Genomic DNA, 25,712 nt, shown 5'->3' on the forward strand with positions numbered 1-25,712 from the left:
GTTGCACTAAAACTAAGACACTTCTGTTAATTTCTGCTGTTAATCCCTCAATTTTAGCCAGTTGGTTAAGGCACCTTTTTCTTTTATTCCTTTTTTTTTTTTGAGAATACCGAGACAACAGCATTTGACTTCACCATTGTTTGTGTGTAATTGGGCTACTGCCTCAAGACTGGAGAGTAGCCTAATTTATCCTAGTTTTGTTCAATCAAGGGATTGAAGGAAAAGGTTAGTGTTTTCCCTGAAATAGATTAGTTTGGTATTGCTTAGTGCATGCATTTGAGACATGTGCTTCTCATCTTTAGTTAGGTTTCTCTTTCTGTTAATGTATTTATTATGTACCTTTCTATAAATTCACTGACTGTTGATGCTGCATCATTTCACTCTATCATGAGGAAAATTGTTTCCATAAATGCGTGTTCCCTGCTGATGGCTGAGAAATAATATTTCACAGGGGAAGCACCTGTAGCATTCAGGTTTAGTGAGTGTGGTTTTGATTATATTTCTTGGTCTTCTGCTAGACAGAATCAGAGAGATTAATGTGAGAAGAGGAAAACTTCAAAAAATTGCATTAACCTATAATTACATATTGTATGGCCAAATGTGGGAGGTGGTTGTGTTTGACAGTTGATGCATTTCACATCAGACAAGCTTGGGCTCGAGTCTGAAGGCCTTTAGTTACTCCTAAAGAATTAATGTTTAAAGGTAGTGTGTTAGTGCAGTTATCTCTAGTGCAGGCTGATGATAGCTGTTTCTGGTTAGGACTTGCTAATATCCTCTCATGAAACATGCCATGTAGCATTAATGACTTGTGCCACCTCACTACTTGAAATACGTTATCTATAAACTTCATGTATTGCTAACAGATCAGGAGATGGGGTTTCTTTCTGAGGTGTTTCTAAATGACAGGAGGGTTTGGGTTATGTATTTATCATGTTGAGTTTCTAGATTCATATGCCATGTGCTCCCCTTTCTCGTATCTTCCCATCAGCTGTTTCTGGAAGAAAATCTTAATGTTGTTTTAGCTAGAGTGAGAAATGTGCTGGCTAATGTGCTGACTGCATCAGGAAGTGTGCATTGATATCATGCAGATAATTCTTAATGGAAAGACAATGACCAGTCTGGAGTTGAGATCTGCTTCTAGTCTTTGACATCCACAGCTCTTGATTCAGGCACTGTTAGGCTCTGGTTCATAAAATCCAGGGCAAGCTGGTTTCCCATAGCCTTTCTAGTCTTCGTCCCTTACCCCCTCCAGTGCTGATCTGAACACACACTTTGTTTTCAAAAATCAAATTTTCCTAGTTTCAGGAAATGAAGTCCACCCTGCCCATCTCTTAAAGCCACTGTGGGACTTCTTAACTCACATACAGCAGACCAGTTAAATTTTCAGGGTCTGTTAATATTTTCATTGGCATATGTTACCTTGTCATATAAATGGCACAGAACAGTGAGGAACAGTGTAACAAAGCGATGAGAGATTGTGGGAGGAGAGGCTCACAAGCAGAAGAGGTAACAGTGCTAGAATTTGCCAGCTGTGCATCTGAACAATAGCAACTCATTGAAAGTATGTTGATTGGTCTTTTAGCTTGGTTGCAGTGTGCAACGGAGGCGGTGATATTAAACGAAGCTGTTTGAAAAGCGTAATGAAATTATTGTTTCTTTTACTTTGTAATTTAATGCACCATTTTTTGACCTTAGTATAATGTTGAAGAATAGTGACAAGCTACTTAAGAAGCTGAGATTGCTATGGACAGCCCAACAAAGCAAAGGAAGAGGCCCAGATAATGCTTACTGTTCAAAAAAAAAAAAAAAAAAAATCCAGCCATACTAAATTCCATGTAGATCTTCAGCAGTGTGTAACTCCCCTGATCCTAATTTTTCAACGCGTAAGATAGGGAACTTTGTTCAACTTTTGGCAACTTTCCTTTGACTGTCAATCAGACACCCAGCTGTGGTGATGGGACTATGTGATGTGGCCAGTCCTGTTTCCTTCATCACTTATTTTGCTTCCTTTCATCACTTTCTTTCTTGAGGTTAAGCAATTAGGCTTTCCAAATGCTGCCATTACTCTCTGTGGTTTGGTGATCAACCACTGGTAAGGTGAAGTGAGTTTTGAGCAACTAAAAGCTAAAGCAAAACCTTTCAGAACGGGGGTTTTTCTTATTTTCAAAACAAAGTAGCATTTTGGGGAAGAGTTTCTCCTTGGCTTCCTTCTGTTACACATCTCAGAATGTAAATGTTTTTCTTTGTGTACCAAAACTACAAAAAACCAAATCAAAACAAAACCCAACAACTCAGCTATGTCACTATGTTTGTGATCTTTTAAATTCATAAGTTAAGGTTAAGGATATGGCCAGCTAAAATATTTGGTGGGGCAGACCTTAAAAACAAAGAAGTGATGAAGGAAATGGTGGGTGTAATGTAGTAAGTTGGACACTTTCCTGTGAGTTTTAAATCAATCCAACTCGGATCACTAGCATCCCATTATGTTGATGTTGTTGATTTTTTTTCAGTAAAAATTTCCTTTTTTTCTCAACCACCTAATCATTGAACAAGACTGCTAATAAAGGTCTGGACAACTTAGCTGATTGTTTCCTGCCTTCCTGTTTTGCGCTCTGACCTAAATTGCTGTAGTATTATAGTCTTTCAGATGGCTTCTCCGTTTCATTCCACAAGTGAGTAAACATAGTCCTCTGTGTCTCTTAGGACTACGAAGTGCTTTGAGGTCTTATGCAATGATATCAACTTCCTCAAGGAGGGCAGCAGAGGAGGAGGTGCTGATCTCTCTCTGGTGACTGGGGATAGGACACAAGGAAATGGAATGAAGCTGCGTCAAGGGAGGTTCAGGCTGGACGTTAGGAAAAGGTTCTTCGCTGAGAGGGTGGTTGGTCACTGGAACAGGCTCCCCAGGGAAGTGGTCATGGCGCCAAGCCTGTCAGAGTTCAAGGAGCATCTGGACAATGCTGTTAGTCATATGGTTTAGTTTTAGGTAGTTCTGCGAAGAGCAGGGAGTTGGACTTGATGATCCTTATGGGTCCCTTCCAACTTGAGATATTCTATGATTCTGTATTATACATTGTAGAATCTAATATTTCATAATAGAAGGTACATTGGCAATTTTAAACTAAATAATATATTACTTCATTGCATACAGTTTTCTTTGCAGGTTTTTTTGATAATGTTGACTATTGCATCAGTTGAACTTCTGTTGAGCAGCAAGGTGTGCTTTAAAGCAAATGAAGTTCATCTGTCCATCAGGATTAGTAGCTGCAGCAACAGTGGACTGTCCTGTGGGTGGTGGTAATGCTACGTCAATGAAGGCTTGAACTAAACAATCTTTCTGACATGGCTGACTGACACATAGAAATATTTTCTGAGTACCTTAGTCAGATGAATAAAACAGGCTGTTTCTATAGCTGTGCCCAAGGTCTGTATATTTTTTCCCTAGTGTGTGTATTCATGAGGTGAAGTATAGTACGTGTGCATGCATTTTATATTGAAGGTAAGCTTCTGTGGTGGTTCAAAAGCATTGTGCATGTATACTTATACTTGGATTATTGTAAAAACACTGTTGTGTGTTAGGCACATAACTGTGAAGGAAAAATATATTAAAAGGTAATTATACAATTTAAATTAACTTATGCATATTTTCAGTTAACATTTGTCACCTTTTATTTTACAAGAAGAACATCTGAAATTATGCCAAAAAAGATAACCAGATGGGGATAATAGCGTACGTTACATTAACATGTAGCATGAAAATCCATATGATGAAAGAATTAACAGCTGTATATGCTGATGTGCATTACAGTAAAAGATAATGAGGTTAGTATTAAAATGCAAAAAATATTCACTTTAGTACAAAAAATTATATATTTTATTAAAGCCTTAATAAAGAATAGGAACTATAAAGCAATTAATCTTATTAGGGAGGAAAACTCTTCCAAAGGACTCACAGGTAACAAAGTGACTTTCCACTTTTCAGGAATGCTTGATGGTCCACTGGTTTTCTATTGCTTATATTCGTCTTCCTGTTTTAAAATTATTTTAAAATGTGAAATCTTTTAATTTGAAAGTCTTTATTGCTTATTGTGATTATTTTAATTTCTTCCCCGTGAGGTTCAGCTATACCTCACCACTGGAATTCAAGAATTTCATAGAGAAGTTGAAAGGTGTGGGTTTTTTTAAGTGATGCAGCTTTGTTTCATTAAAAAAATGATAAAGTCACAGAAATGAATAGTTATTTTCAGTGTCCAGATTGAGAAATCTTATGTTTTTTTTCAGCAGGCATATGGCTTAAATTGGGCACCCAAAATCGAAGGATGTGAAATGATTAATTCTAAAATCCTGGCCCGTCTTTAGTTGAAAGACTTTGGGGTTTATTTTTTTAAATTGAAAGACTGATTTTGATTCTACTTCCTTTTCGCTGATATATTCCATTTTAACAGCACTTGGCATGACATATTGTGAAATGGAGAAAAATTCTAAGCAATGGAAAAGATTTTTCACTTTTGAGTACTAAATTTTTTAGGAGCCATACCTCAAAAATAGTAATTATCTGAAAATTGCTATTAAAACCCACAAAAGTAATTGTTATTTCCAAAATGAGTGGGATTCTTCACTGTAATTCAACATATTAAACATTTTCATTAGAATTTTCTTCTTTTATATGTGACTGGAACATTTTTTTTTTTAAATTCGATTTGAGAGTGACTTTTAAAAATAAACGTCTTCTGAGATGAGGTAAATTTGCTTTTGTTAGTTTGTTATTGTTTCTGTTGGTTCCAGTGATATCCTTCTTTAAAGCATTATCTCACTGAATGTGAACTGGCTCTCCAATTTTTGTTAGAATCACCAGCATTTCTTCTCTCTCTAGTCCCATTTTTAAAAGATGTTTCAGTAGGAATATGTACTTACAGTAATATTTAATGCTCTGTATCTCTCAGAAATTCATGTGCTTTTTATTTTATGATGAGAATTCCACATGCACATTGCAAATTGCTGTTTACTCAGTTGCTGTACATGCTAACACTCATGCTTTTTAGAAAACACTCACAAATCTCTAAGCTGTTGCCATCATTGTAATTCATTCATTTTCTTTTTGCTATCTTTAATCTTGTGCAATTTTTTCAGTTTTAATAAATACACTCTTACAGGTGAAGGATGTCTTTAAAACTTTACTGTCCCTTTGACAGGTCATGTGCTATATATATGTGTAATTGCATTCAAAAGAGTTAAAGAACATTAAGTTTACAAAATGAAGCTCTCAAACTCAGGGAATTCCAGAGCTCTGTTTCCTTCTGCAGTCCTAATGAGCTTCCTTGTGCACATATATTAGGACAAATCTTTATTTTCCTCTTGACTGTCTTCTCATAGAATGTACCACCAGTTGCAGTGTGCTCGCTTAAGATGCATACTTTCTGTATTTTATTTTATTGTTCCAGTTCAGTATGTGGTCCAATTCTGCACATTGTTCAGTGGTGGTGTGAAGATGAAATTGTTCTATAACAATCATCAGTAGTGTTTCAGTGTTCAAAATAGCAACAGAACTGTCCTATTGAGCAGTGAATTGGGTGATTCCTACTAATCAAGCTTCTGAGGTCTGTTGATATTAAAAATATGTGTGTGTGTTTGTGTATTTAAATATTTTTTAGATATTGTTTTTGTATCTAAAAACACGATTCTGACTTTGGCTTTGAAGACAAAGTTATCTGACAGAGAAGAAAGAGGATTCTTTACAGAATCACAGTATGGATTCTTTACAGTTTCACAGAACTTTCACAGTACAAATGTTCAATGGCTCTGGGCTTGTATATTCTAAACCTGTTACACAATTGTCTGCGTGAAGTATTGTAAAAATGAGAATTATCATTTGGTACCATGGGCATTGAGATAAGATGAGATGTGTTTTCATGCATCAAATGACTACAAGCCTTTTAGATTTATAGATTTCAAGTTTCATGTGACCTTCTCGGTTTATATAGTTAAATAGTTGAGGAAATTTTAGGTAATGCTATAGATGCCTGTATCATTTGAAAGGTTTATTGCCCAACTTTTGTTGCTTTTTGACATCAAAGGTATAGAGCGATAGTTGTATCCTGCACATGAATTCAAGTTTCCAAACAGTATGACAGCTATGAGGATTGATCTGAGTATTACAAGCACTAGGTAATTTCATTCCATCTTTTGAACTGCTTTAGGAAAGCTTGAGTTTGTCTCAAAATATCTACCTAATATATTAGGAAGACATTAATTTTTGTTCAGACTTGAGAAGGTGGATGTCAATAGTATATAACCTCATAATCACTCCTTTCTTGGAAATACATACTTTGAAAACGTTTTGGACCATGTGGGAGATTATCTACTTCAGACATATTTTGAGGAGGGTTGTGGCTTTATTAATATTGTTGTCTCTTATCTAACAACTAGATTACAGTAACACAGACCAGTTCCCCAACAGGTGAATCTAGGTTTGCAAGTTTATAAAAAATAATTAATTCCCCTAATTTTAATTTAGAAGTTGAATGAGAATTCTCATATGGAATTGAATGTGTTGGGCTGACATATTTTCATTTTCTGTGTTGACTTAGCTGTACTTTCTGTGTTTATTTTGTTGGACAGATAGAACTGTGTATTGTACAAGCTGAGTTGGTGCCAACATAATATTTCCAATAAGTCGTTTAATCACTGAACAAGTCTGCTTTCGAACTGGGCAATGTGCCCATTGCCAGTGTGCAGTGTGCTGGGTTAGAATAACGTAACAATTATACTGGTTGTGTTTAAAAAGCATCCTGACTCAAATCAGCTGTAACTGTTGAACAAGGTAGTTAAGTATGCCAATAATTTTTTAACATCATCAGAAAAGGACTTTCCTTTTTTGCTTTGGTCTCTGGAGGCCATCAGCACTTTTTCACACTAGTAGAAGTTTGTTTAGCACCAAGGACAATTTGCTGTCTTTGCAATTTTCCCAGATCCAGTTGGCTTATATTGCAAAAAGCAGAGCTCGGTGTTGAACCTATGTTTTTTTGGAAGAACTCAAAGCACTGACTAGCTATATGCCACATAATTTGAACATATATATCGCAAAGAGATATGTTCTTGATCATACTTTTGTTATGAGTTCTGAAGAAAATATTAAAGCAGGGTTGTTTGTGATCTGTTCTAAAAGTATTTCTGAAATACAGAAGAAACATTCTTCCCTCTCTGTGTGGACAACATACCAGATATGAAGCTAGTATATCATTCTGCTTTCTAAACAGTAAATTAAAGAGCCGTCTCTACTACTTGCATGATGTTTTGGGGAAATCTTGCAACCAAAAAATCTGTCTTTTATTCCAAAATCCAAACTCCAGATATAATTATGGAGAAAAGGGCTGAGGAAGCAAAGCTAGCCTGTTTTGTTTTGATTGGACTAAAAGTTTAGACTTAAGTTCTCTGTGGTCAGGAGGCTGAGATTAAAGGGTCTGTAATTAGATTCAATACTCCTTGTGTCTTAATGCCCAGAAAAGGCCAAACTCTATCTGCAGGCAATAGTAGTTGCCAGGATCATCAAAAATAATTCATAGATGCAAGTGAAAAGGAAGTTATGCACACTTTCTGAAATATTTTGTTCTTACTTGCTCTGTCTTGTTTCTGTAGAAAGAAAGGATAGGAAATCCCTAAAAATATCTACTAAACAAGTAGAACTTGAGGTTGAAAAGACATAGTTTTACTTCTGGAAACAGATTACCTAGATCTTGTAGGTAGTCCTCTATATTCAAGTCATGTTTCATTAGTTTTTCCTTTTGATCCTATTTTCCTTACATTAGATATAGTGGTACCCAAATCAAAACAGGCTATTAGATGTCTGTGGTTTTTATGTACATGTGTGTAGGAACAGAGAAGAGATTTCTGCCACATAGTCACAAGAGGGCAAGTGCATCTTTTGATTAATAGTTTATACCAAATAATAATTAAGGGGGGGGGGGGGGGGTGTCAGAAATTTCCACATTTAGGTTACTAGTAAGGGCCAAAACGAAGTGTTCTTTTGGCTGAATTAAGAGTTGAGGGTAACGCTTGAGAATGATTTTGGTGTTGGTGACCTTCTGCAAATGAAGTGGTGGTACTTGAGGGTTCCACTCTTCCCCAGTACAGCTGCCCAGCACTGGGGCTGATGGGAAGTGTGCTCTGGACTGCACTCTGAGTGCTCTTCTCTTTTACAGGCAAGTTAAAGATCAAAATAAGAAAGTAGCAAATCTGAAGCACAAAGAGCAAGTGGAGAAAAAGAAGAGTGCACAGATGCTGGAGGAGGCCAGGAGACGAGAGGATAATCTTAATGACAGCTCCCAACAGCTTCAGGTAACATGGGAATTGAATTAAAGCAATTTGGCCAATCAGCCAGGCTTAGCTACCTCGCTCTTCACTGTACCTCCTGATCCATTTTCATAGCTGTTACCTAAGAAATTTGTTACTGATTTTTTTAAAAGGACACATCTATCCCAGAGCACTTCAGAGAAAGCAGCCTCTCTCAGTTGCTTTCCTAGCTTACTCCATTTTCATAAAAGTGAAAAATAGTTTTAACTGTCAATTCAGCTATGAAGTGCATTATTGAAATAATTTTATCATTTCGGTATTGAGCTTGGTGTGGCATTTCTTTCTTCGCTGCTCTTCTAACAGCCTTTTTCTTTAGCTGTTCTGTGTATTTTCCTAGCTGGTTTTACCTTATACTGGTGCCTTTTCTTCAGTAAATGAAAGATAACCAAGTAAGTATTATAGTAAATTGGAATTATTGTGGGGTAACTGGAGGACCACGTTTTCGGTGTTTACTCATCTTTGTTTGACAGTGAAACCCTACTCTATCTCATGAATTCTTGGTATGCTTACTAGTCAGTTTGCTTTACTTCTGAAATGATAACATGCTGCTGCCCCACAGAATTATCTGGTTACCTCAAATCTGCCTAGGCATATGAAAGTCACCGGGTATGAAAGCCAGTCAAATATTTCTCAGTGTGCTATATGTTGATATTAGCTGTAGATGGTTTATCAAATGGTAAGTTTTTAAGTGCTGTCATAAAAATGTTAAACTATTGCCATGAAATAAAGCAAAGATACCATGATGCTAAGTGAGGAGATAATAGCTATTTTGCCTGTGTTTTCTTTAATTTGCAAAAATAACTTTCCTTTTGGTGAGTGAAAATAAACATGGAAACAGTAATATACCCTTGAGGTCTTTTTAAATTATTTTTTAAATCTTTAGAGAGCAAGCCTTCTCCTAGGTGTTTTCCTTTGTTATCCTAGGTTAAATCCTGTTTCTTGTTACCAGCTACATATCTTAATACATCTACAATGAAGACACAGAATAAATTCTAATAGTTCACTAGCAAAGATAAATCCCCTCCTTAATTTAAACAGATACTTCTTTACTCTGTTCTGTTGAATTCCAAGGCGATGGTTTCAACTCTATAAGAACTTTTGAAAGAACCACAGAAACATGTGTCCATGTGGAATGCTCTCAGATGCACCATTTTGTAGTTTTCCCCCTCAATTCTCGACCTATATATGCAAGGCACTGAAATAGTTAAGTTCCAAGTGTATGAAAATGATTTCATAACTGTAGACTTTTATAAAAGGCGGGGATGTGGGATTTCTACATCTGCTAATGGGTTTTGTGGCTGTAATGCTATGGCAATCCACAAGGCTCTCGTTATGTGGCAGCTTAAGTTTAAATAACACAATCCTCCTTGTATTAGTGAAATGTCTTTAAAAATTCCTAAAACTAATGCAATATTTGGTTAGATTTCTAATCTGCATTTGAGTAAATCTATATTTTAAGTTTGAAAAGGTAAGTGGTACTTGACATTTGCCTTGCAATTATGTTCATGGTGTATTTATCAAATGACACCAATCCACAAGACCATCATTTTGTTTTTATGTAGCACTTGCAGATTTTAAAAGGTATGGCTTTCTTTTCTGGCTTTTTGCCCCACAATTATTCTTTCTCTTTTCACATTTCTTTCTTTTACACAAACAGAAGGCATTGGAAAAAGCCTGAGATTTGTTTTCTCTCAACTATTGCACTCTTTTTTTTAAGAAACAGTAAGTTATGTAATGTGTTTGTACAACTACACATAGCAATGGACAGCCAGTGATATTCTGGTTACTGATAACTTTAAGTCATGTTAAAACTATTTAACACCAATTTCTGATATTTCAAAGAGATTCTACAGCTTTGGTGGCAGCAGTGAGGCAGCTTTTGCTCAGAAATTATGTGGCAAAAAATGGTGTTGCTTTGTATCAGAGTTCTTTAAGAATGTATAGCTGTCCTTGCAATGTCCTATCCAATTCTTTACTTACAAAGTGTTTTAGCAGTAGAGGGGTCACAGATATAAAACTATGAATAGCATAGTTAACATAATTTTACTCTAAATATTTCCTCTTTTTTAATTTCAAAGTAACCAACTTACATCTAGGAACAAGAAACAAATAAGCAATTGTCTTTTTTGAGGAAGCCAAGTTGTTTGATATTTTTCTGGTTTTCTCCAGTGTTACTCTGTTGTAGGTTGGTGGTCTAATAGGGAAGCTAAAATAGGGAACAAAGATGTCAAAGTATATAATTTTATTATCTTTACCTTTTTACATTCAGGTTTTCCAGTTAGAGATGTCTATACAGTAGTACATACTTTTTTCCACTTTGCTTACGTTGTGTTTTATTCTGCACTGGTGTCTGTTGCTTTTTGTATAATTATATGCAAGTATTTCTGAGATTAAAAATAGACATTATTAAATGCATGTAAGAATTTAAGGTTAAAGCGGGATATGATAGTCAACATTGAAATGTGTAAGTTGTCATAGTATTAATATTACTTGATTTTCCCTAGTGCCTTTCCTGCTTTTGTGAACCTAATTGTCCTGTTTGGGTGGGCTCGATTTTAGAGAGTCTTTTCCCATATTCAACACAAGGCTGAAGGGAATGCTTTCATTCACAGATGAAAAAGGTCTGTATGCTCTAATGAAAATATCAGGCTAAGGTAAAATATGGAGTGTTTAATGATAAGTGACAGGTTCAATAAAAACTCTTTCCTTTAGAAGAGCCCTCTGCTTATAGCCTCTCTCTCACAAGGACTGCAACGTTTTGGTTTCCTGGAAGTAAAATTTACCTCGGACCACATTTCAATTTGTTAGTTATGGAGACCTGTCTTCTCCATAGGCTCTAAAGGGCACTGCCTTCTAATCAATTAAAAAAAAAATTAAACCTGAGAGGAACGTAGATTTTTTTGACTACTTTTTTTTTTTTTTTTTTTTTTTTAATGCAACCATTGTTGGCTTTGGGGTCAGGACACACAAGCACCAATTTTAGATAATTTTGGTCTTGGCGGTTTTGGCTGGAATTAATAATAAGACATTATGAAATGCTTAAAAATACATGATCTGCATGTTCTTTGGTTGACCGTCTGCAATCCAGTCAAATAAACACGCTCCCAAGCACATACTCCACTCCTCCTTTCTCTGTCCCTAACAGGCATGTGGTTTCTTTCTTCCTGAGGCCAGTAACAAAATGTTCGTTTATTCAGAGAGCTCTGATGATGGAAATTTGGTATTTTGGGGAGTGGGGGAAGAATGAAAACCATAATGTCTCAATTCTAGTGAGATGGATAAATGGCTTTCCAAATTTGTCTTTTCCTCCTGGGTTCCCTTAAACCACAACTCTCCAGAGATCTGAGAGGTTAACGAGTGTCTGGTCTATACGCAGGATAAAAAAACAAGCTGTCAGGCTGGAGTAGAAAATTTTTGCTTCAAGTAACTAAAGCTTGGCTATTGTGAAAAGGAATTGATATGCTGTCTTGTCCTAGAAAGGTAACATTTACTGAAATTTCATGATATTTGAATGGCTTCTTGGAACTGACATCTGGAAGGTAGTATGTATATTTTGTTGTTCTATGACTCCAGCATCTGCCAGATTTTTTAGGAGGAATTTTCAGACTATCTTGTGGCATGAAGTCATGTACTGTTGGATCTGTATTGCAGCAGCTGTCCATCAATCTCTAATTGCTGCTGACAAACTATATGTCTGGAAGCTGTGTAAAATATATTTGAATGCTTTAATGAACAACTGTAAAACCAAGTAAATTTATTAATTTTGCTCTTCTTTTTCCAAACCCAAGTTTAGATAATTTAATGTATAATTCTAATCCATGAATTATATGTGCAAGTATATGTCATTTGTTCCTTGCGATTATATAATTCTGTTATCATATTGAGCATTAAATAGGAAAAATATCCTTCTCATGGAAAGAACTGAATTTTCAGTCTAAACAAATGTGCAGTTTTTTGTTCAATAATGCTTTTATTGGGATCCAGACAAAGCTTGATGAAGTGGATAGATAGCCAAATACTTTCTCATCAAATGAACCTTCTAAATTCGTTAAATATCAACCTTGATGCCCCAAGCCTCTCAGTGTTTAAGAATTCTTTGGACAATGCCCTTAACAACATGCTTTAACTTTCTGTCAGCCCTGAATTGGTCAGGCAGTTGCACTAGATGATCATTGGGCGTCCCTTCCAACTGAAACAGTCTATTCTCATTAACTATTTGTTATGAGGCATCATAACATGTACACCCAGTCAATATCAACATTCAAAAATCTGAAAACCCAAGTGAAGCTCAGGACATCTGGTCTTAAATTACTGAAGGATTTCCTCCTGACATGCTATGATTGGTTCTTGAGAGTAGGGTGGCTGAAGTTTTTTCATCTGATCTGTTGATGGTAATACCATGCCATGATGAAAATAATGGTTTGTCGTCTTTCTGCTGTTAGTAAAGAGAGATCGTGCTTCCCTAATTAATCTGTGAACTTGCTTTTGGACAGTGTGTACAAAGCTTCTGAAGAAATGGTTAGATTTAAAGAAAAGCTTTCCAAACTTAAAAGTTCAAGATTTCCTTCATAACTTTCTAGGCATCATCAGCTTTGAAGCAAATTGGTTATGCTAGTTAAACGTTAAATGTTTTCCTGGGATAAGTGAATTTCAAGTGCTGAGTTCCTGGCTAATTCCTCTTCCATATAGACTGCTACCATATCAGATTCCAGCTTGCCTGCCAGCTGAGTGGAGTGTACTTTCTTTATCCCTTGGATAGCACAGCTCAACATGGTAAGGCCCATGAAACTGTCAGCTACTTCATTTCAGCCTGGTAGAAATCTGTTCTTCAATGCCATCTTGCATCTGCAGGACTTATTCCAGAGAACGGTCTGACATACCAGACTTGTATTTTCTCATTGAGCTCAGATCCATCTTTGGGAATTATTCAGATCAAAATGTTCTTTTTCTCTCCCTTCCTCTCCCAGTACTTTTTAGACAGTAATTACATTAGGGAGAAGGTTTGGCCTCCCTGTCCCTGGATAATTCTCTGTGCTGCCCAGCCTTGTAGGTGTTAGTGTTCCTTGGGCCATTAGCACCTACACAGATGGCTATAATTTCACTAAGTTCTAAGTCATCTTCCTGTCCTTTAGGACAGAACTCATGACCTAAAGCACTGAAAGGATATGAATTCACTTTGCAATTCAGTTTTTAAGAAATTTGTTAGCATTTTTTTGAAGGGATAAGTTTTTCTTGTCAGTCGCCATAAAGGATGAAAATTAACAGTTACATGATCTTGATAATTAAGCTAGATGTGATTCTGAATTCAGAGATGATGTGCATCAGTTTTGTACTGTCTGTCTCTCAGTATTCCATAGGACTTTTGCTAATGAAAATGCAGCAGGTATGAACAAATACAGGCTCTAAACAGTCATATCTCCTAAAAAACCTAAATGGAATAAATGTATGCAAATTATTCCTCCTATTTTATTTGGGCTAAACGCAATGGTAGCCAGTAGATACTTTTGGGATCAACTGACCCTCCAACCCTTTCTCTGAGAGATTCTGTGACAGCTGGCTATGCATTAGAAAACAGGATATACATATATAGTAGAAACTTCAACAGCTTTTACAATATGTTACAAAAAATATGGTGTTCCACAAATGTTGCATTCTATACTTACGTGGAGGGTTGTGATTTTCAGCACAGTGTGTGCAGTCACTGTAGACACAAGCAAATACTTAACCCTGGCAGATGCTTTGAGAAAAATTAGCTCTTGTTCTTATCATGTCATAACTCTCCCTGTCAAGAGAGCTTTTCCTGACTTTCCTGGATGTCTGGGAGAATGTCCTGGTTTCAGCTGGAATAAAGTTAATTTTCTTCTTAGTAGCTGGTATAGTGCTGTGTTTTGGATTCAGGATGAGGATAATGTCAGTAACATACTGATGTTTTAGTTGTTGCTGAGCAGGGCTTACAGTAAGTCAAGGACTTCTCAGCCTCTCATACTGCCCAGCCAGCAGAGGCTGGGAGTGCACAAGGAACTGGGAGGGGACACAGCCAGGACAGCTGACCCAAACGAGCCAAAAGGGTATTCCATATCATATTACATCATGCCCAGTATATAAACTGGGGGGGAGTTGGCTGGGGGGGCACTGTGGCTCAGGGATTGACTGGGCATCGGTCAGTGGGTGGTGAGCAATTGTATTGTGCAGCACTTGTTTTGCATATTCTATTATTATTATTTTTATTTATTCATTTGGTTGGTTTTTTGTTTTCCCTTCCTTTTCTGTCCTATAAAACTGTCTTTATCTTAACCTACGAGTTTTACTTCCCCCCCGCAATTCTCTCCCTCATCCACTGGGGAGGAGTGAGCGAGCGGCTGCATGCTACTTAATTGCCAGCTAGGATTAAACCACTGCAGAGAAGTTCCAAAAATGATGACCTTTTAGCTAGGCTTTTTCTGACTTATAGTGAGGGGAAGTTTCTCTGGGGGTGGGGGTGGGGTGTAATTTGAATTTTAGCCTTTTTTGGGGGAATTAAAAATTCATAATTAAGCATTCCTGGATAAATCTACTTTTATGACATAGAGTATGGATGATGAATAGACAGCCTCACTTCATATTTTGTTATATCTGTGCCAATATAGTAGTTATGGACAATACTCAGGTATTCTTTATTCATAATGCTCTCTAATGGAAAAAAGACTTAGGCATTTTCGCAGTGTTAATACCTTAATTTTTATCATTTAACATCACAGAAACAGTACTGGAAGGAAATGGTAGTTCATTGGACAGTGGAGGAATACTGCACAGTACCAAAAATCAGTGCATACTGTGAAATAGCAATATCATGAAATCATGTTTTCATGTAAGGATTACACTGTTGGATTTCCATTTCTGCAAGACAGTAGTGCACATAAAAATGAGCTTCTAGCTAAAAAGGAGGGTTTCTTCCCTTTTCTCTACTGAAGTCATAAAGTACAACTTTATTGTGAGGAAGGGTGTGAAGAATTGCGAACAGATAGCTAGAAAGTAAACATGACAAGGTAGGAAAAATATCTTGACAAACAAGAAGGAATGAAGTCAAGCCCTGCAGCATCTGCTCAGATGAGGTCCTCTTCTTAGGAATATTAGTCCTTTTCATCTCTTATCCTTTCACATGTGGATCTGATGGACTTCGCAAGACAGTAATTCCCGATTTACTTAGAGGAAGCTGATCAAGACAAGCTTTCATACACATTAAGCGTTAAGAGTATTTACCTGGGTCTCTTTCTAATACCAGTTTTCCCGATTTTCCATACAGAAATCTGATACCTGTTTCTCCAAACAGCTGCATACAGACAGGGTATATAGTAGTATGGGTGACCATTAAAAAAGTGTAAATTTACCTCTCCCATTTCTTAATTTTCTTGAATTTGTGAGATTTTGGTGTTTTAACATTCTTACAATGTGAGCTGTGAGCCATAAGCAAAATGTGAGGACAGCCCTATCTCCCGTTTTAGTAAAGCCATTTTTTCTGATGAACGTTTATAAGGTCTGACTAACTTCATTGTTGCTCATGTGTGCAGTGTTGCATGTTGAAGCAACAACAAAAATGATGGATTTTTGAACACGAAAAGGATTTGTCTCAGTTTGTTGCTATATGAATTGTTCAGTTGTGTTACTAAAGAAGGAAGATGCAGGTTTTTCCTCCATGTAAAATATCATATACATTTCTGATTATCAGAATACATGTATGACCTTGTTCTTAGATTTGATATGGCAGTTCTTATAGAGACAGAATCTGTCATTCTACATAATCGATGTTTATGACATTTAATACGTTGTTGAGGAATTACCTTCTCCTGTGTCTGACCAGAAGAGAGCACTCCTTACAGAATACTTGTTACCATAACATGTGCAGAAACTAAGCTTGAAGAGACTTGACATTTGGAACGGATAAGCATATCCCTGGATAGACACTTAGCCATCTGCTCTATTTGTTTTCACTTTATGGTGTAGTTTACCATACACTTACTATGTTCAGGTTAGATGTATTCACTGCCTTCACATCTTTAATAAAGATGAACCATTTGACTCTGTCTTCTTATATAATGTAAAAATGCTCACAGTTTTGAACAGACAGCTGGAAAAATTTCGTGAAAGTCGCTATTTACAACTAGCATTAGGCAGTCTCCCAATTATCCCAGTATTTCCTGAACTGCAAATTGAGATTTGTAGTGAGAGAAAGCCATTATATGGCTTGAGAGTTTTTAATAGAGGAAAGAGGACTCCCTACATCCTAACATTTCTCTGTGATCCATCAGGAATATTATTCTCCAGACACACTTTCACCCAGTCTTTTCTGCAGAAACATTAGGTGTCAGTGGAAGATGAAACCTGCTATTTGTACTCTCTTGCCTGTTTGGCAAAGAGCAGGGTTGGTACCCTTTATGATATGCCAGAAACTAAGTACAGTGAAGCTGAATGTGTGCCAGCAACCTTAACCACTAGATGTTTTTTGCATGTTTTTTTTTTTTTTCCAAGATTAGTATCTGAGTTCAAACTCCTTTCCTAAAAACTGTCAGAGAGATTAATGTAACTGTTGACAACATGGTGTGGTTCCTGTGAGGAGGTCTCTCCTGAGAGTAGAAAGCACTGAGGGCCAGATTTAAGCAAAACAATAGGACTACATTCAAGGGGAAGAACAGCTCTCTTTTCATTTTGGTGTATTATTTCATGAGCCTGAGAAATGGCAATAAATTTGCATTTTTTCCCTCTTCTGATTTTCTTTCTCTCTCTCTTTCAGAAGCTTTTTTTTTTATTTGCTGTGTTGAAAATGGTTTCTAACTCATCTCTCCCCAAGAATAAAAATGCCCAATTGCTGTGGCTCATTTCATAGTCTCATTGTTTAATAAAATTGCTATTTTGTCTTATTCTTCTTTTGCTCAATAGAAAAGGAAAGGGGATGGGGTGATGACGGGGACCTAAAGACAGACAGAATTCAGAATTTTATGTAAAAAAAAAAAAAACAAACCAACATGTTCTATACCTGTGGCAACAAATGCTTCAGTATTTCCTTTAAAACATTTCCTCTGATTCATTTCAAGTAGCAATAAAGCTAATTCACCTCATTCTAATTCAGTAGTATTCCTTAATCTTGCTTACTAAGCTGCCCAGATTGCTGTCACCCTTAAACTACTTCCCCCCCCCCGCCCCGAAACAAGCCTATTCTGTCTTTAATTAGAACTTTTCCTATTAAATTTTTCTCTTTGGCTAAAATTTACACACTCTTAGAATATATCAGAACACCTACTCTTACTGTGATGTGCAAGTATTAGCTGGGATTGAGGCTTAGGCTGCAAATCATGTATTCATAACTGACAGAAGGTTGTAAAATACTAAAAGTCAGTACCAGTGCTTTCAGCTGTTTATTTTTGTTTGAGGTACACTCAGATGTGAATGCAGGGCTAAAATTCATCAACAGGTTCAGTTTAGGACATTGTGTCATTTTTGTTGCTGGTGTTTGAATTCTACCTAAGTCTTGATATCTTTGAAGTCAGATGGTTTTCCAAAGCAGGGCATGAAAAGCAAGGGAATAAAAGCTAAAGGAATTTAGTGTCTCAACAACAGTTATCTATGCCTTCCTAGGGCACAGCTATCTTCTCCATGCCAGTCACCACCCATGTACTTTTCTCTTCCTCCTTTTGAAGAACCATTGAGTATTCTTAAACTGTAAATATTTTTTGCATTATAAATGCATATGTCTATGTCCTGGTGCTATGGAATAATTATTGTTTTATGCTGAGGTAATGTATCTGGTTAAAGATAGCAAATTTAATATTTTCTGTAAATGAGACTAAATTTCTCTAAATTTCTGAATTATGTTTATGACTTATTCAGGATATTTAAATGAAAGATAACATATATAGCTCCACAAGTATATCATAACTCTAACTTATGGATAAAATAGCAGATGAAATTCAGTATAAGTACATATTAATATATGTCAGGAGAAACAATCTTAAATATATGTACACAATGATGGATTCTGATCTAGCTATATTAGCATGACAACAATCTTGGAATTAGAATAAACATTTCCATGAATATATTATTGGTTAGCAGAACTATTAAAAAAAACAATGTTGAGAAATATTAAATGACAAAACAGAAAATACTACTATGCCACTGTATATATCAGCAGTGCATTCACTTCTTAAATAATGTGCAATGATGTGGGCCATGCACAACAGAAAGGATATGGCAAAAGTAGAAGAGGTAAAGTGAAGGAAAAAGATAGTAAACATAAGGATGGGCTTCTGTTCAAACAGATATTAAATAAATTTAAACACTTGAACATGGAAAACAAGTGAGTGAAGACAAGAGCCGGGGAGTACTTTTTCCAGCTTTGCAGGCTGAGAACAATAGATGATCATTTTGGAATATTTAGGGCTAAAGAAAAACAATAACTATTTTTCTCTTTCCTCTGAACTAGTTCAGGCTTTTATAGAAACAATTGGAATTTCATACAAAGTGAGTATCTCTCAGAACGTGAAAAGTTTCCACTTTCTCATCCTTTTTGGTTTTTATGCCAGTGAATTTAAGTGGTAATTTTTAAGAATGTTGTGATGCTATGTTGCGAGTTTAAATGCTGCTATCAGTATAACACTGAAAATACACCAACAAGAAGCTTTTCTTTTCAAATACTTCATTTCAGTATTTTTAAACTCATTATTTTCTGATGATGTTATTATCTAAATGTCCAATTTTTACTTTTTTCTTTTCAGTATTCTGTTCTTATCAATTGTATCTAATAGGTTTCGTTTTCCATATGAATTGACTGCTGCTGCACATCTAAGTTATTCCGTTCTTCCTGATTCTTTCTTGCTGAAATTTTTTTAAGTTTCTGTTACTGTATCCAAGTGATAAGTATGTTTATTTCCTGTCTTCAAATGTACCCTTAGACTTAGATACAGTGGTAAAGCTGACCTATGCATTTACTGGTAAGGGTATGGAGAGCAGAAACCAGTTTTTAATACTTTAAGCAAGACATTTCCCTAAATTAGTATGTGTATATTTGGCTAGTAGCTGAATTCAGGTTGTACTAAGACAGATCTTTTCCTTGAAATTAACTTCACTTGATGCATCTGGCTTCCAGAGGGATTGTGGGTGGGTTGGGGTGTTCCCAGGTGGTGTGAGAAACGGTGATAATTTAATTCTGATGTGAAATTGTTTTGTTGATCTCTAGTTTGAAGTTGGGGAGATAGGAGAACATCTGCATGTAGTGAAACTAATAATGCTGGGGATTTTTTACATAAAGTAAAATGAATAGTGGTTAGCAATAGCATCTTGCTAGTCTGTTAGTCTTATCCTGGAACTGATGGCTGCTTTAAAGGAAGCAGTTCCTAGCACAAATATATTAGCTACTCTACTATGATGAAAATCAGGAAGGAGGCATCAGAGGCTGAAATGAATGTATGAGACCAGAGGTGATTGCAGGAATTCCCTTCGAAATTGAGAGGGTGGGAGAAATTCAGTGGCATCAACTGCTGAGTAAACATTTCCTCGGTGGTGGTGTATCACTAGTGATTTTTGCCATATGTTCAGCAATGAAAAAGAGGAAAGACAAGAGAAGTGAACTTTTATAGCTGGTTGTCCATGTGTGCCACTTCTGCTGCTCTTTTTTGCTGAATGATTGAAAATGAGCAAAGAAAGGTAGGTGTTACAACTACTGTGATGTATTAGTACAATGATGATGACAGGACTGACATTGGCAAGGAGAGTTCAGAGGAATAGGTATGTATCAAGGGAATAACGTATGGGTTCAAGCCTCATATTAATAGTGCAGTTAGTTAAAACTGCCACTGTTTCTTGCTGTAATCCCATATCAATTTAGGAGTCTTGAATCATAATATTGATTTATGTGTGAAGAAGAAATCTTTTTACAGTAGCATTTCCCCAGTTAGCCTCTCAAAAACCAAACACCACCACCCACCCCCCCCCCCCCCCCCAAAAAAAAAAACAAACACACAAACCCCCATACAATTACAGATACCTCTTGCTTTTGCTCACTTCAGAACATTTTCACAGCTGTATTGTCAGCCTTGGGTCTGATTCCAATAGTCGGTGCAGTTGACCCACTGTGGTTACATGGAAGCATAGTCCCTGTAAGTTCTAAAAAATACAGATGTGGTAATCTGCAACAGCTGAAGCAAAATGTTAAAGCTGTTGGCACCCTGAGTGAGCTGCTGAATGGTAAACCTGGTTGTTACTATTGGCAAGGTATTTAGTCTGTCTAGGTTGTTGCTAATGAAGTGCCTATACAAAACCAACAGAATTAACTGATTGCTGTGTTGGGAGCGCCAAGCTTAATGTAACAGGAAAGACGCATCAAAAACATGGCAGCTATCAAGAAGAGACGTTGCCAGTTTCTTATAGGAATAATCAGTTCTGCCTTTCCCTTTTAGGCCTGTGTAACGGTGTCTATAACTGTCCTTTTCTTGTCCTTCCTCTCCATTCTTCTTCAAGAAATGTATAAATAATCTAGATTGCAATGGAATTCCTCTTCAGTAGCAGAGAAGGATATTGGAATTACAGAGCTTTACATTGGACGTAATTCAACTAGTACTGATTAGGATCCTTTCTTATCATTACTGCAAGCTCATTGTATTTCAGATGGCTCCTGATGTTGAACAAAACTGCTGTATATTTTGGAAATACTTTGAAAGTAACATACTTGAGTGGTAACACATTAAATATCTTGGAAGAAAAAAAAATATGAATGGCTGGAGTTGTTCACACATTTTTGTAGACATAATGTTGAGAAACATTATACAATGTTACAAGGTATACAAGTGTATACAATACATTTGTAGCAATTTTCAGGTGGTAATAGCAATATGCACAAGTTTTGTTAGGGACTTTATATGTGTTCAAGAAATAGACAATGTGAAAAATTAAGCATTTCTCTTCATTAAGTTTTCACTAAATTTTTTTTTCCCTTTCACTTTCCTTCAATTTAAATTAGAGCCATTAAGAGTAATATATATGTATCTGAATAGTATCTGTTATGGTCTGTCTTTAGAGTTGATATATTTCTTTTCCAATTTTCATGGATTTGGCGGGGGGGGGGCGATGTAAACATGTTTTAGGGACAAATGCATGCATGTTTTGCCCTTAGGATTATACGTGTGTCACATATGGAACATTATTTATATCTTGATATAGCTCAAAATTATTTCTTTTAGTGATAGCTATCATTCAGTGCTGATGTCATTGTATAGCATTGCCATTTCGTCTGTATTTTTTTGCCGCTTCTTTGTGACCTGTATGTTTAAGAACAGAAATGAGTTCACATAACTTCGGATGGATGAATTAGCTCTGTATTTATTTTCTTAGCATGTAGAGAAGAGCTTTTTTTTTTTTAATAGATACTTACCACTTCAGTAAGCTTCTATATAAGTAATCTTGATACCAACATGTTTCCCATCATAAATTTGTCATGTTATTTTACAGACATATTTTACTATCTGGGTGGGTTTTTTTCTTTCTTCCTTAATGAGGTGGGTAGCCACGAGGACTTTGTGCAGGGTAGAGCAGCGACCTGACTCTTTTTATTCTTTGTATTGTATTAACTTCTGTCATTGAGCATGTTTTATGATTTTCTTTCAAGTGATTGTCTATATGTATAACTTTTAAAGTGCGCATCCTTCCGGTGTACACAAGAGCAGATATTTTTGTCAGTGGCATCATTTATAGTCCTGCATCACTCTTGGGTGTTGTCCTACACTGCAGCAATGATACTCAGGGGACAATGCTGTCCAAACACCACTCCATTTTCTACCTTTCTATTTCAAACTGGCCATTTATTATAAACTGTTGGGTTCCTTATGTTTTTTTTTCACTGTGCTAATTTAATTGCACTGGTTCAATTATATTTATCATGTTTGGAAATAATTTTTATCCATTTTTTCTTTTCACTATAAATACATTTTTGTTCTTTCTGCAGCTGATGATCCACAAGTGCACGTGTATTCTGGATGTACACGTCTTCTCTTTTTCCATAGTGGTACTCTTAGGAGAATGTACTCATCACCTTCTGCTGTCCCTTGTGTTTTCAGTGTGGCATATGCAGTGCTGTGGCCAGCTTTGTTGCACTTCCCTCTCAACCCCTAGTGGAGTGAAATTCTTCTATTGCAGTTTTTCTCCTTTTATCTCCTGTAGTTATTTTTCTGCATTTATGCAACTTGTCAGGCTTGAATTCTCATCCATGTGTCTTATTTGGCAGATGCAATTTTCCAGATGTTGACATACATTGTCCTAATGAGATAGTCATCGTGCATCTCAGGTCTGATCTCTCCAAAGATGAGGAAACACTGGTCAAGGAGCTCCTGCTTGGCAGTTTCTGTCTCTTCAGCTCTCAGATTGTTCCTTTCATTCAGGAACTCATGATAATTACATATGCTGTTGCTGTACTTATAAAAAAGCCCTCTTCAGCTCACTCTGTGAGAAACAGGGACTTCATATAAACCTAATATTTGGATATACTCAGCTTCTGCCTAGACAGACAGAGGTTTCCCCATCACAGGTAACCCCCGATATGTCAGTTCTTTTACCAATTGAGGGAATCAAGACAGCTGTATGCAACATTGACGATACTAGCATTAGCATTTGTAGTTATTCTATAAACTCCACTGTTTGTTCATGCCCAGCAATATATATATAGTAGCAACTGTTTACATGGTAGTCTGCCTCTCAGTTACTTTATTTTTATTTTCAGAATCTTCATTTTTGGATCTATGTTTATTTGTGGTTCATGCTACATCTTGGTACCAAGCTGTACACTACCCTAAAGATATTTCCTTCTTCAGGAGTTTATAAAGTCTTCTTTTATTCCACTCTTCAAGACAGCATGCTTTGCTTTTTTTTTTTTTTCTTTTTTTATTGCCATGTTCTTCAGCAAATGGTAATGAATACAGAGAGAGAGAAATGATTCACCATGGACATCTCCTGCTTTGGATGAGTTGCACAGCAACCCCAAACACTCTTTTTGAGCTAGATTCTATGGTAACTACCATTCAGGTTATGTACCATGGCGTTCTGGCCTTCAGCATTTACCCAATGTGTATTCTTGAAAACCCATTAAGTCAAAGTATTGTCTCATCGGTGTAAGAGGTATTTTTCTATTTATGAGTGACAATTTTGTATGCTTTTCTTGTTCAGAGACTTCAAGTAGTTGATCAGCATGTGGAACCAAATGAAGGAGATCCACCATTCTCACCTGAGCTTTAAGGCCCTATGATTTTTTGTTTCTGAAATCAAATGAAACTGTAATACCATCTTCTGGTACCGCCGCATTCTATATTCCCTTAAAGTTTCAGAACCTTCTTAAAAAGGTCTGCAGGTTTTGACAAGTATTTCTCAGAGAAAAGCAGAGATTAATTAACAAATCAATTCATTTAAGTAGTACTTGAGGCAGCTGACAGTCCTGAGTTCCCAGGTTCCACTTACCTAGTGGAAAGTCAGTTCACAAAGGAGGATTTTTCTTTCTAGGAAGGGTTTTATTCAATCTAGAATTGACTGAGATCATTATCATTAGGTTCTTTATCTAAGTTATGGCTTCTCAGGGAAATACGTGATAAGAAAGAGCAATAGTTCACAGGAATAAGTGCTTGTAATGGTGTAATGATTTCACTGTTTAAGAAATAATTGATTCCTACTTCAAAACACTTCCAGTACTGTGTTCTTCCCTTTTGGTCTATGAAAGCACACGGGTAAAAATGTGCTATTGCATTCATTACAGGGTTATATGAAAATTATTTTTCCCTACCTAGGTGATTGACTAGTCCTAGAAATATTTTTAACAGTTCAAAGAAGCATTTTATTGCCTTCTCAAACTGTTAACTAATATTTCCCAAGAGTTAACTAGAGAGAAATTCACCATAATTCCCATTCAAAGAGTGAAATGAGGCCATAAAGACCTTTGTGAGTCTAGTTCAAGACACAGTTATGAAGAATTTTGCCAGGATACCTCAGATTTAACTGAACTTAAATGCCTTAGTGAAAATATATATCCTATTTCATGCAGTTTCATAAAACTTCGTGGCAGACTACACATCACATGAATGCAGGATACATTAAATTGATACGTCCTCTTTACATGCATCCCTTGGACATCCTACCACTTCCTTCCTGCACTGAAAGAAAAAGCCCGGAAATGTGTGTCAGTCGCACCTCCTTTTCCTTTCAGGCTTTCAGACAGACATGTATTGGAATGAGTTTTGCATACGAATCAGCTACAGGTTCATAGTATAGGTAGCAAAAATTTTTGTTGTGCCTGAACTCTTGGCACTCCCGCAGTGTCGAATGGGTTTTTCATTTTCTTTGTGCTGCCACCAGTGAGCATAAAGGCAGAGCTATCTCCTCTATCCCAGTTTAATTCCATCTCTGCCATGGAATCTTGTGCATAAGGGACTCAGGAGGAGAGGGAGGGAGGGTCACAGAGATATTTGGGTAGATAATACATCTTGAAGAATCCAATTACTGTACAGGTAAGTAATTTTTTTTTTTCTCTTTCTGAATAGTCATCTAAGCTTCACGAAAGGAGACTTGCCATTGTTTATCATTCTGAAATTTTATCAAAATACAGGAAGATAAATTTGCCCTCAGTGTCACATTCTAATGTATGTATGAAGCAACTCAAGTTGTCCTCTAGTCCACTGCTTCAGAGGATCAGTCACTGCAAGAAAAAAGTTATAACTGTAGTTATAATTAACAGAAGTTTTCCTCCAGAGTTTAATGCTTATCACAATAAAGACAGGATACTTCATGTAACTAAAAAGAGGAAAGCAGCAGCAGCACAGGTTGAAAGTCAGCATGAGCCTGTCATGTTTCAGAGTTTAGAGGCAAACAATTGGAAAAACATGCTGGTATGTTAAAAGGCAAATGCTGGTTCACTTTTATTTACTTTTTCTCTATTAGTATGTTTTGTTTGAAATAGCAGCTAATAAATAATAATTCAAATGCTAATCAATTAGTCACAAATCAAAGAGCTAGAAACAAAATAATTATTTAAAAGTGTCTTGAGACTGTACTGCACTAGTGGAGGTGCTCTCTGGCTAAGCAACAATCTGCTACTCCTGCCAGGCATGAGTATGGTTTTGTAAAATGGTTACACACATTGTGACACCGTTATAAGAGTAAACTTGCACATCTTTTAACTACGTTTGTCTGAGACAGAAAGTGAAAACTTGTAACTAACCTCTCCTTACTGGATGGCTTATTAGTATTAGACTAAAGTTAAAAAATGATCATTTCTAGGCAGTTGGTTGTAAGTCAACACTGGATTTTTTTTAACTTGCAACCCTCTAGCATATATGTAAAAGTTTGCATATTATTTTAGG

At 36.4% G+C, this 25,712-nt stretch overlaps 1 protein-coding gene across 18 annotated transcripts in view; it reads left to right on the top strand.

Moving 5' to 3' along the window:
* ERC1 (ELKS/RAB6-interacting/CAST family member 1) overlaps window positions 1-25,712 on the top strand; it is a 301,837-nt gene that overhangs the window by 155,834 nt on the left and 120,291 nt on the right. For all 18 annotated transcript variants that reach the window (XM_030040612.2, XM_041129573.1, XM_030040624.2 and 15 more), the window contains one exon: window positions 8,199-8,334. In XM_030040612.2, the coding sequence (XP_029896472.1) occupies window positions 8,199-8,334 (136 nt within the window). The remainder of the gene's footprint in view (window positions 1-8,198; window positions 8,335-25,712) is intronic.

Source organism: Aquila chrysaetos, chromosome 17, assembly GCF_900496995.4.
Source record: "Aquila chrysaetos chrysaetos chromosome 17, bAquChr1.4, whole genome shotgun sequence".
Taxonomy (NCBI): Eukaryota; Metazoa; Chordata; class Aves; order Accipitriformes; family Accipitridae; genus Aquila; species Aquila chrysaetos.